We start from the raw sequence: 12,536 nt of genomic DNA, 5'->3' as shown, positions 1-12,536 counted from the left end.
TGGTTATCTTATGCAAGAAGATTCATTTGACATTTGATTAAGGAGACAGACAATCAAAGTGCCGTCCTGACACAATGAATGCTTCTCCAAAAAGTCTGCAGGAAAACTCATTCCTAGTTAAACTTGTAGAGAAGAATTTGCTTTTCAGCCTCGGCTCTGGACAAAACATAACACCCTGAAGAGAGGTACAGCTATTCAATTATCAAAATAGCTGCTGATTAATTTTCTATCAATCGATTCATCAACACAACACTGAATTTGTGTGTTTTAGTCAGTTACTAACTAATATGCATTTTTTACAAACCTCCTTGAACAATATGATAAAAATCTACACAAAGAATGTTGATGCATGAATGCCTGCACACTTATAGTTTAGAGATGATGTGTAGTTATAGATGTGTGTTATCTTAGAAGAATGATCCTAATAATAATCCTAAGTTTTAAAAAACATTTTTTAAAAGACAGGAAAACTGTTATTGGATTGTTACTCATTAGTACCCTGAGTTTGTGTATCAGAATTGTAACGGGAGAGAAAAACTGGGATCAGTGCATCTCTTGTTCTGAAATAATCAGACTATTGTAACACATGTAAAAATGTTCTATAATATCTTGCTTTAACCTGATAGGCAGTTTCAGAGTGAACTAATTTCTTGTGCGCAGGTAAACATGAGCTCTCTCTCTCTCTCTTTCCTCTCAGTGGTGAGTTTTGTGAGGTGGCTCTTCCTCCTCCGTCGCCCTGCCAGCTTGCTCAGTGTCAGAACGGCGCCCCCTGTGTGGAGAAGACAGGCACCGCGGTCTGTCAGTGTCTGCCGGGCTTCGAGGGTGAGAGCTGCGAGAAGCTGGTCAGTGTCAACTTTGTCGACAGAGATTCTTACGTTCAACTACAAGATGTCAAGAACTGGCCTCAAGCCAACATCACGCTGCAGGTGAGGACACACACACTGACAGACACACACGCACATGCACACATACACATAAGGCTGCATCTAGAGACATCATACTGTAGGTGACAAACATTGTAGAATAACAGAAATCAAGTATCAGAAGTGGCAGACTCTGACTCTGACTACTGTGTGCTTTTTTCAGGTGTCAACAGCAGAGGAAAACGGTATTTTGCTTTATAACGGAGACAACGAGCCAATCGCTGTGGAGCTGCATCAGGGTCATGTCAGGGTCACCTACGACCCTGGTAACCAGCCTGCCACTGCTATCTATAGGTACAAACACACACATACACACACACACTCAGCTCTATCTTACTCTGATTTCTTTGACATCATAATTTTTCATTTCTCTCATTCTCTACTTTTCCTTTCCTGCTAACCAGTGTTTACTTCTTCTTCTACATATTTGCCTGCCTGCAACAAAAAGTCTTACAGTCAATGCAAATTGCATAAAGCTTTATTGGCTGTCCAGGATTAAACAGAATATCGATTGCCAAAGAGCAAAACCTCCTATCTGAAAAATGCACTTTTTTGAGAAAACGCATAATAAAAATACATAACACACTGGTTTACGGTATGTTTGCATGGTTATTACAGTATTGTTAACACATAATATAGTAATATAGTCCAAAAACAGTGTATTTTGTATTGGGTATCCTTAACAAATAGCATTCTGCAAGAAAACAACAAGCTTTTTTCAGTTTTCTCAAAAAAGTTTATTTTTCAGATAGCAGATTTTGCTCTTCGGCCATCGATATACATAAAAGCATGTTTTTGTACTTTTTGAGTTGCACAAGTTCCATGAGTTTCTTTCCATTTGGAACAAACTTTAAATCCTGGAAAAAACTTAATCAGCCAATGCCTTCCTTTCATCCTTCAGTTTACAATTTTTTCCCACTTTTTAAGCCTCTTATGTTGTGTTCAGACAGAAAGCAAGGCTAATTTTCACTTCATGTTACTCTCCTGAATTTGACCGCTTAACCTTTTGTACAGTCTATGTTTATCCACCACAAACAGCCAAACTACCGACCGTACAGAGGTTTGCTGTAAGCTAGTTAGAAACAGATGCGCATGGCAGTGTGTGTGGTAGAGCACCTGTGTGTGTCTGATCTCAGAACTTTTTCTGTTATTTCCCTTCAGTTTCTCTCCTTTTACACGAGCCCCGGGATGAGTGTGAATTTTATGCTCAATTTGGAACATTTTCATGCTCAGAATATGCTTAATGTAGTAGAAGGTGAAGTAAAGACAAAACTACAGTGTAAAACCTGATTTTCATCCAGATTTTTGTATTATTGACATGTTGATCTGCTTTTTTGAGCTGTTTTTTTTTTAATGCTCAGAATAAACACTTGATAAATTCTTAATATTTGGTGTTCAACAAAAATAATGACTCCTTTACAGGTAGGTATTAAACATGCACCAGGGGCCTTGTTTACAACTGTTGCGTACGCACAAAACAGGGCTTGAAAGATACGTATGTCACTTCCCACAAAAAAAGTTGGAATTTATAAAAACAAACTTGACAGAAGAACATTTTGTACATTTTGGAGACCGGGGAAACTGGCCATGCAGCTGATGAGGTGGTGAATTGAAGCCTGATTATATAATGATTCCTCTCACACATTTAATTTCACTTAATATCAAACTTATAGATCCACTTTATCATAAATGTTCAGACCATTCCATAAGCACCTTTCAATTTTAAAAGATATAAGCCAACTCAAATCTTAACCAATTACATCTGTGATTTATTATCGAACTAATAATGCAATATTGAGCGTTATGCGCTGTCTCACCATCACATTTCCCAACCCCCCAGAGCACAGAGGAGAGGGTCGGGCTGTATGCTACTCACACTCGCTGTCAGTTGGCGAGCGGCGCCGCAGCTGCTGAAATGCCAGGATGATGCCAGGATGTGGCAGGTGGCAGGATTCTGGAAAGTCTGGCTTGCTTTTCCCCCGATATTTAGTGTGAATATACTGATTCCTTTTCACCTCAACCACATGAACTAACCGAGGAAATGATCATCATTAGTTGTAGAAATCCAACATGAGATCAAATAACTTTAAAGAATTGCAGAACAGAGCGCTTATATTATAGATTTTTAATATCTTCTATTACTGTGCATATACAGTAGCCTATGATTTTAGTTTTCATATAGTTTTTGTGTGTAAAACAGCTGCTGTGAACACGACTGTGCTGTTAAGGCCCAAAGAGCACACTGGGGACACACTATGCTTTGTCCAGTCACCTCACCAGCACATCTTCACCACCTGCACTCATATATATTGACTGTGTACATTAGAGAAACACCTGTATACTGGATTTTGGAGTAAATATAAATGAATACAGTGTTGTATTTTAGATATTGAGTGTGTGGTCTCATCAGTCATGTATGTGTCAATGATGCTTAACAAATACCAAGCAGTGTGTTTCAATGTCCCCGTGCCTCCACTAGTCCCTATACTTCTTGGCATCTACCTTCATGTCTGACCACTTTGTTTTGTTTGTTGCACCGGCTGTATTAACAGCTGCTGCAGCCGTCAGCCTCTCAAACTTTCTTCTGTTACTGCTGCTGTTCTCCGCAGGAACAACATGTACATCAATATTCAATATATTTTATCATTGCCTATTTATGGTTACTTGTGGAAGTGCAGGGTCTATGTGCGTATATTTTCAAGTTGATTGTGATTGATAAAGGGAAAAATGCACACATTCATGCGTGTGCTTTTGGTATGGATCTTTATAAATGAGGCTCCAGGTCCTTTGCAAAGACTCTTGTGGTTGAAGCTTTGGAAATAAATTCTTCTTTTAGACTATTTTTTGGCATTTTTCAAAATTTGACAGCTTTAAAAGTGCAGAGCAACAGGAAACAGGGGTAGAGAGACAACAAATCAACAAAGATCCTCAGCTGGAATTGAACCAGGGATGTTGCGGTTGTGTGATGTTCGTCTTAACGAGGCGCCGGTAACCAGCTCTACACGTTTAACACTGTTCTTAACCATATGACTCCAGCCAGCAGCCACAGGATAATTACATGTTCTCATCCTCAGATTTTGAAAAGCTGAGTGTTCGTCAAGCTAAGCAATCCACTGGACTCCCGTCAGACCCTAAGCAGCCTCTTAGCTCGCTGTAGCCCAGCAACGCCGCTCAGAGCACGGTAGTGCATGATCTGTGCTGTTGCCGAGGGAGAGTCCTGCAGTGTTTGGGAAGGTGGACAGATGACACTGGCCGTGTGGGTATTCTGGTTTAATCACAGACTCAGTGAAAGGACACTTAAGGATGAGTGTCCACTTGATCATTTGTCGAGTGCTTAAATGTTTGGATGGTTCACTGTAAAGGAGGAGGCTCGGCCAGCCGGCGGCCTGACACACACACACACACATACACACACACACACACACACAGAGGATATTTGTTGGATAAGCAGCAGCAGAGTACATTAGAATCATGACGAATCATCTGATGGAAGAAATTAAATTTGATGTTAGTTTTTGGCACTAAATGCTTCAGATATATTTTGTTGATGCCAAAAAAGCACCAAGGTTTGACATAACTGAACATCTTTTTTTAAAATTTCTATTCATAAGTCAACAAAGGTACCTTTCAGTGCTAAATGCTGTTTTTACAGGGAGTGCTGATGTATTAAGACAACACTTTTCTTTCAGTGGATGTGTAACTGTAAGGCAGCTGAAGGTGAAGGGACAAAACAGGGTCTGACTATCTGTGAGCCCTGTGATGGAAACATTTCCTTGCTACTTGCCCAGTGCATGCTGGGATAAGCTCTACCCCTAATGGTGAATGTAATATAAAACATGTGCATTACATCCTTTACGGACAGCACTGAGACGGTGAACGATGGGCGTTTCCACACGGTAGAGTTGGTGACCTTTAACCGGATGGTGAACCTGTCTGTGGACGGAGGAGAGCCCACGACCCTGGACAGTCAGGGGCGCAGCCAGCTGGTGACGGGGGACGGCCCTCTGTATGTGGGAGGTAAGAGCAGGGAGGCAGCGGAGGGGACTAGAAGATTAGGCATCTTTTAGGAATTTAATTGAATTCTGATTGTTTGCCTCTGCAGGTATGCCCGAGGAGGTGATGCCTGCATCTCTGGGTCTCTCCGCTCAGACTCTCAACATGTCAAGTTTCCACGGCTGCATCAGGAACCTGTACATCAATCACGAGCTGCAGGACTTCACCCGTAGCCACATGAAACCGGGGGTGGTGCCGGGATGCCAGGCTTGCCGCAAACTCTACTGCTTGCACGGCATCTGCCAACCCAATGCTGCACAGGTATGAAAAGCAGACAGCAGGACAGGTGGAGAGACAAAAGATTAATGACACACCGTCACCCAGCAGGGAGTTTCACATTGTTTAGATGTTTATAGAGCAGTCTGTACCTGTGAAAAGCCTATACATACAAATACAGCTAGTCATCCAATAATCAAGAGACAAATATGTTTATCAATTTGAAACAGTGGTAAACACTTTTTATACATATTTTTCCCTCTCACTGTCTCATTTTGCGATAACTGAATTCTTGTTTAGATGGTCCCTGAACTTCCACCCAACATCACAACCTGTTCTCTTGTTTGTTTTCCTGTTTATCTTTGCTGTAATGTCTCAATGAACTTTCGTCAATGATTTATAAAGTATCAGAATAATATTTATGAAATGAAGAACACATGAATGTTATTCTATTTTGTATTGCATCTCATAGAAAGCAATTATAGTATTTTAAGTTTTCTACTGTGAGTGCTCTTCATTCTTATACAACTTAAGTTGTTGTTGCAAAAGTAGGAACATTTTCAGGGACACAGAATAAACAGGACAGAGAATGAGAAGGTTAATCTTGTTAAGGTGATTATGTTTTATTTTTATTTTGCATGGTTCCACAGTCACTCAGGTTTTATTGTTTATTCTGATGTTTTTTTTTTCTTTTTGTAGTCTGCTGCGGTTGAACAAATCTAAAAGGTTTCACAAGTGCTGAACATGTTTCAGTCTTTATTTGTAAAAAAAGAAATCATTCAATTTACTTTAAATAATCTACTCAGGATTATTTATTTTTCATTATTAGTCACAGTTAGGTGAGTTTTCTGACTTGTTGGTGCCAAGAGTAAACATGTTGTCTCTCACAGGGACCTCAGTGTCACTGCCAGTCAGGTTGGACAGGACAACACTGTGACCAGCCGATAACAGGAGGCCTTCCTGGAGCGGATGTTGTCACCACGGCAACCGGTGTCAACCCCTGTGAAGGCAGCAAGTGAGTGTGTCATGTTGAATCGTGCGCTTTATGCTGAAATGTGTCTGCTTCCCAAACATCGCCCCTCATTATATTAATTTAAAAGAATCTCTCTGTTGTCGTCCAGGTGTGTGAAGGGCGTGTGCGTGGCGTTGGACACACAGACGTACCGTTGCGACTGCGAGGACGGATACCGCGGTGCGCTGTGTAACCTGCAGGGGGAGCCGGCGGGCTCGTGTCAGCAGCTGCGGTGTCTGCACGGTCAGTGTGAGGAGACAGAGGACGGAGAACGCTGCGTCTGTGAGCAGGGATACACTGGAGAGAGCTGTGATATCGGTGAGGAGGGATATTCAATATAACCAATATGTTTCATATATGTTTAAAATGTCCTTTTTTTTCTACAAACCATAACTTATGCCATCAGAATAATTTGCAAGGTGCAATAATCATGTAAAAATCCCACACAGTGCGGCTTTAATTTCATACAAATCAATGCATGACTAATTATTGCAGCGCTAATTGATTCTGTAGTCAAGGTTTTCCTGCAGCATTTTATTTTACAGAGTGCTTCCAATAACCAATTTCCTAGGGGACACGGTGGTAGTCTTTGGAGAAACTGGAACAAAACCGCTGGTAAAGATTTTTCTCCATTGAGAAACTATAATAAAATGGAATTTTAGTATTTCACCACCAGTATATCTACACATGTCAGAAAAATATGTGGAAACAGTGAGAAACATTAAAGAGTCAGTTCACCAAAATAAAAGAAAAAACATATTTTTCTACTTAAGAGGGATTTATAGAGGTACTTTTAAGGGTCATGGCATCGCTTTTAAGCCTACCCATATAGCTGCTGTTTGCCTCCCCAGAAATATAACTACATTTGTGGCAACAGAGATTTCACTTGAAGATGGAAAGAGCTGTGATTGATCAGCTTAGACGTCCAGCAGCTGAGTAATTAAGACGTATACCATAATAACTGCTATGTTTGATTCCTGCCGGAGACCCTTGCTGCATGTCGTTCCTCTTTCTGTCTTTCTTCCTGTTTGTATCTATTCTATCTCTTCCATCACATAAAGTCAAAATGCAAAAAAAAAACAAACAAGAATATTGTTGATAGTGAAGACACCATTGAGGAAGTTGAATATCTTCACTTATCTCCACTGCAAACCGACAACCCGTCAGTGAATGTAAGAATATAAACAATACGTGACAGTAGTCTCATATTTTATAATGAGACAAGAAAAAAAAATCTTCTCATCATCTCTCTATATCACAAATTAAATGACAGAATGTAAACACAGTTCCTATGAGAAATATAATTAAAGGCTGATACAGCCTGATCTTTAACAACATCCATCTTGTGTTGCAGTGCTGCTATTAACCTGTGAAATCCGTTGATGAACTATAAATCTAAACCAACACCGTCGGGGATCTTCTGTAGGACTGTTGGTTACCCCTCTGTGTCAAGTATAAATCCAGCTTTACTCTTAATGACCCAGAATAATTCACAGACCTTGTTGTCAGCTATTTTTTATAGGAACCATTTTCTGCTGTAAGAAGTGATGGGAATCTTTCACACTGAGGTCTGTCTTTTATTCGGGACATTATTTCTGGGGACATGTGGCTGACAGCTTTTCAAATGCCGTGTTTGTGATGTTTTGAGCACCACAAATACAGTTCTTCTTTGTATTGGGGTGGAGGAAGATTCAGCAGCAGCTGAAACTTCAGGAAATGAAACTGAAATTATTACTATAACTAGATGGCACTGAGGGTGTTTCCATACCTGCCTTGTTTAGTCCAGTTTAATTGGACTCTAGTTCGTTTTCCCCATTAGTGCGATTGGATTTGGCGGATCTGAACTCGGGTGTCGACCAAAACAACCGTACCGAGACTCTTTGAGGTCTGATCCAACTACAAGGCTGCAAGTTTGAGCTAAACGGCTCCCGTAGCCTGGTGCGCTCTGCATGCTGGGATACGAATGAGTAAAAGCAACATTTGCTGGCAGCTAGTCGGAGAATAAATCAGGATTTGACCTGAACTAACAATGAAGTACGTTGCATTTGGCCAGAGAACCTCCTTCCTGTGTTTACGTTCTTGCTCCTGACCCAGACACAATTAACCAATGAGCAGAGAGAACATTCTCATGTGACTCTCTGTGTGAAAAGAAACTGAACCATTGGGACCACGTTTACCAACTCATGAACTGATTTGAACCAGAGCAAACAAACTAGGTTTTGAAAAAGTCAGTTGACCCTTTAACCCTGTGTGTCCCCGCCTTCAGAGTCCCTGTGTCGAGGTGAGCCGGTGAGGGATTACCACCGGCTGCAGCGCGGCACCGTCCTCTGCCAGACGTCCAAGTCTTTCTCCTGGGTGGAATGTCAAGGCCGGTGCCAGGCGGGAACCGAGCCGGGCGTCACCGCCGCCTCCTGCTGCGCTCCTCTGAGGGTCCGACGCCGACGACTCACCTTCGAATGTGACGACGGGACCTCGTTTATGCAGGATGTGGAGAAACCTGTGGAGTGTGGCTGCAAGGAGTGTGTGTAGTACTGCGGATGTGATGGTGCGCACATACACACATGCAGACACACACACACACATCCAAACACACACACACACCAAGAGGTACACACACTGTAGGGACTCTATCACTGATGAACGGACATTTTTGATGTTTGTTTTGTGTTTTTTTGCGCATAGCCGCAGTTTTGTAACATAAGACAGTTCTTCCCTCTCGAGACATGAAATCAACAAGTCAACCTCATCGTCATCTTCCTCTTCTTCACCTGCAGCAGGAGAACCTGTGCACTAACTACCTAACTCCAGCTCATTATTAATCCTCGTGTGTTGAAAAGCCTCCGAATGCCTTCTGGTTTCTGATGTGTGGCTGGTTAAGTGCTGCTCTTCACTCCCTCACAGCTGCGACAGCCGGCGTTGACTTGTCGCAGGAAATAAAAAGGTACTAATTAATCGGGGGGGGACTCTGATATGAAATGAAAGGTTTCACAGTCAAATTTGTTAAAAATCACTTAAGAATTAAGTTTTAATCAGCGATGTAAAGATCTCACCTCTTCATGTGCAGGTATTTCTTCAGTCTGGTAAAGCAGAGAGCTGCTGCTGGTGGATTAAAACTTTGTAAAGTGTTTTTTTGCTGCAGACAAAAATGTTGTTTCTCTCAAAAAAAAAAAACTCTTCATGTTTCACCTACACTCATAAGGGTTTAAGCACAAAGTGTTTAGTTTGCTCTTTTGTGCTGTGAGTGACAGGAGTAACAAAATAAGTGCAGTAGATTTTTATGTGCTGATCTTACAGCGACCAGGAAGGTGGAATCGGTTTTTGGTTGGACCGCAACAATGAGGTCAGACCTATAAACACAAAAGTCAGTGACTGAGTGACTGTCACCATTTCCTGTATCCGTCGATTCAAATTCAAAGCGTTTCATACACAGTCCAGCCATATACTGGGTTTTGACTTAGTCTTGTTCAACATGAGGCTTCTGATCAGTCACTTCAACGTTACTGGTGACCTTCCTCACAGTTCTGATCCTCTATCTGTTAGCAGCGTCGCAGAATTTTGTGAAATGAGCAATGTTTTGGACAGCAGTTAGATGGGAAAAACCCAAACCGTCCAACAGCAACACAACAGACACCAAAGAAAGCACTACAGGAATAATAACTGTCTTCTCATAGCAAGTGGAAGCTCTAGATAACATCACTGACAACTCAAGGTTATGAATAAATGAAATATGAATAAAGGTTATAACTAGTAGGTTGTGTTTATCATGATAATTTATTCATTGGGTTTACTTTGCTTGCTAAATGAAGTGATGTGTATTCCTGTTCCTCCCGCGCAATAAAAACAAAACAGCATAAATTTGATACAATATTTTGTAAATTAAACACTGGCAAGTTCAATAAATTGATGGAGATTCTGGCTTTAGAGATGTCTCACGATATAATTTATAACATTAATCCCGTTCATTGGATTTAAGTCCAAAAGAGTCACCCAATTGTAAAAAATCTGATGCTGGTAAATGTTTGTTTAAATCAGTAGTTTCTGTAAAATCCGCCTATATTTCGTATCAGATTTGGTTGACAAATTAAACGTATAAACTGTATCTATAACTTAAACTTTTCAATGATGTCTGTCTCAACTGTATGTAGAGGGGAGGAAATGAATTACAGATAGAGTCTTTAAAGGAAAATTATTTCACTGTCAAACATTCTTGCTGACAGTCGAGTCTGGTTGGATTTAAAGACATAACGCTCATTTCACAAAATTCTGTGAGATCAGACTGAACTAATGTGCAGCAGACGTCTGTGGGGTGTTAACATGTTGCATATTAAATCCGATTAATCATAAATAAGCTGCTATCTTAGAGAAAAATCAGTCCCTCGTTGGTAATTACAAGAACTTCCAGACGTTTCTGTAGAGGAGCATGACTTCCACTTGTTAACACAGGTGGCAAAAGATGGCAGCGAGGTGGTGAAAAAAAAAAAAAAAATCCAGATATATTCATACTAATGATCAGAACATCTGCTGCACTCAGATAACAAATAATTCAGTTAATGTTCATAAATAAAAACTGACGTTGGAAACGAGTTGTCACCCTGTTCCACTTCCTCCAAGATGACATGAACACAGCTTAAAGGTCAAAGGTGACGGGGTTCATGGGGGACAGCGGAGGGGTCGTGACACGTTCCCATCGCCTCTCAGTAGATGCCCTTTCTCCCAGTTTACACTGTGAGGGGGGAGGGTGGGAGTGCTTGTATGTGTGTGTTTCTTGTTCTTCTTGTACTTCTATCTTTGTGAGGACCTGCGGACCTTGAGAGTGAGGACATTTTGGCTGGTCCTCACCTCTACAAAGGGCTGTTTTAGGGTTTATTGTAGCATTTCTGTGTGGTAATACAGTTTAAGAGCAGTCTGTACTGCATTACCTCATAACAATAATGTTACTTTGACAAAAAAATTTGACTTGATGTTCACTGTGATGGATTCTACAACTCCAGCAAATTTCAAGACACTGTTAATTGATTTTTTTAGCCTTGCTAGCAGCATCGCTCACCAGCTAGCCTAAAGCTAACTGTGTCTGTTTACCATTTGGTGCTGAGCAGGTGGTGTAAAGTGGCTTTTTAGAGCTTTTTCTCTGAAAAAAAAGCCGCCTGCTACGGTCAAAAAACGACGCTATGAGAGCGCCGAGAAGGAACCGAAACAGTAAAGTTGCAGCCGGACAGCTAAACAATGAGCTGAATGCATTATGTCAACGAGGGTCCTCACAAGTATAAAAATACAAATGTGTGTTTGTCATTCTAAGACGCTTCCAACGACAAGACGCCGTCCCTGACAATGAGCTTCATTATACGACGATGCAGTTGTGTTCGCTCGGATCAAACGCTTCCTCTCCGATTTGTCAGAAGAGCCAGTGAACGCATCATACAAATGCCACACAGAAAAAAAATGTAGCTTTTATATATGATGACATGTTATTTATATGGATGTGAAACTAAAAATAAAGGTGCGTAATATTAAGTTTTAACATGTTTTAATTTGTTTTTTTAGCCTTTTGAGTTTTTTTTCATAAAGAGTCATGTCATGGATCAGAATTTAACTAATGTAGCTTTTATTATTGTTATTATAATTGCAATACTTCAACACACAGTAACAGCCTAACAGATTGTAATATATATTATAAGCTTATAATGCATTTGATTTTGTCATAGTATTTTTATATGTTGAAGAGGATGTTGTCACTGTATCATCTCTGTAGACTGTAGAGAAATCTTTGTTTTCAGTTGCCAAAAAAAAAAAAAAAAAAAAAAAAAATGTTTCCGAGCTGGCGTCATTTCATGGGAATTTTACAAAAAAGAAAAAAATATCAGATAGTGTTTCAGATCATGTTGTCTCACCTGAGAGCAGACAAAAAGTAGTGCTTCTTTTTTTCCTATTTATTTAAATAAAGAGCTGTTTCCCCTTCATTGTTCGTTTCTTCTTCTTCTTTTTTTTTCCTTCTCTCTTCAACCTTGACTCTGGCTCTGTTTCTCTTGTTGTTGTTTCTCTGACCTTTGACCTCATTGTGTCACGGCTGTCTACTGTTCACGCTGAGTCGATGGGCGATGGCATGGAGACAGAGGAGAAGAGAGAGAGAGAGAGAGAGAGAATGGCGGAGAGAATGAAAGAAAGAAAAAAGAGAGAGAGAGAGAGCGAGATGGTGGGGGTGGGAAGAGTGAATGAAAAGAGGAGGAAAGGTTGATGATGAGGAGGATGGGAAGCCAGTTTTTTTTTTTAATAAGGAAGATGGTGAGAGCAGAAAACGATGGAGGGCAAAGTAAGAAGGGATTGAGTAAAAGGAG

At 40.7% G+C, this 12,536-nt stretch overlaps 1 protein-coding gene across 1 annotated transcript in view; it reads left to right on the top strand.

Annotated features, from left to right (window-relative positions):
* Positions 1 to 12,151, top strand: part of LOC137180190 (slit homolog 1 protein-like) — an 81,069-nt gene extending 68,918 nt beyond the window's left edge. Inside the window, exons 32-38 of the mRNA XM_067585477.1 lie at positions 698 to 926; positions 1,087 to 1,217; positions 4,786 to 4,940; positions 5,026 to 5,237; positions 6,083 to 6,207; positions 6,314 to 6,522; positions 8,471 to 12,151. Of these exons, the coding sequence (XP_067441578.1) occupies positions 698 to 926; positions 1,087 to 1,217; positions 4,786 to 4,940; positions 5,026 to 5,237; positions 6,083 to 6,207; positions 6,314 to 6,522; positions 8,471 to 8,733 (1,324 nt within the window). The 3' untranslated portion in view covers positions 8,734 to 12,151. The remainder of the gene's footprint in view (positions 1 to 697; positions 927 to 1,086; positions 1,218 to 4,785; positions 4,941 to 5,025; positions 5,238 to 6,082; positions 6,208 to 6,313; positions 6,523 to 8,470) is intronic.
* Positions 12,152 to 12,536: the final 385 nt, after the last annotated feature.

This window comes from Thunnus thynnus, chromosome 3, assembly GCF_963924715.1.
Source record: "Thunnus thynnus chromosome 3, fThuThy2.1, whole genome shotgun sequence".
In the NCBI taxonomy this organism is placed as follows: domain Eukaryota; kingdom Metazoa; phylum Chordata; class Actinopteri; order Scombriformes; family Scombridae; genus Thunnus; species Thunnus thynnus.
This window is presented reverse-complemented; position numbering and strand designations above follow the sequence as displayed.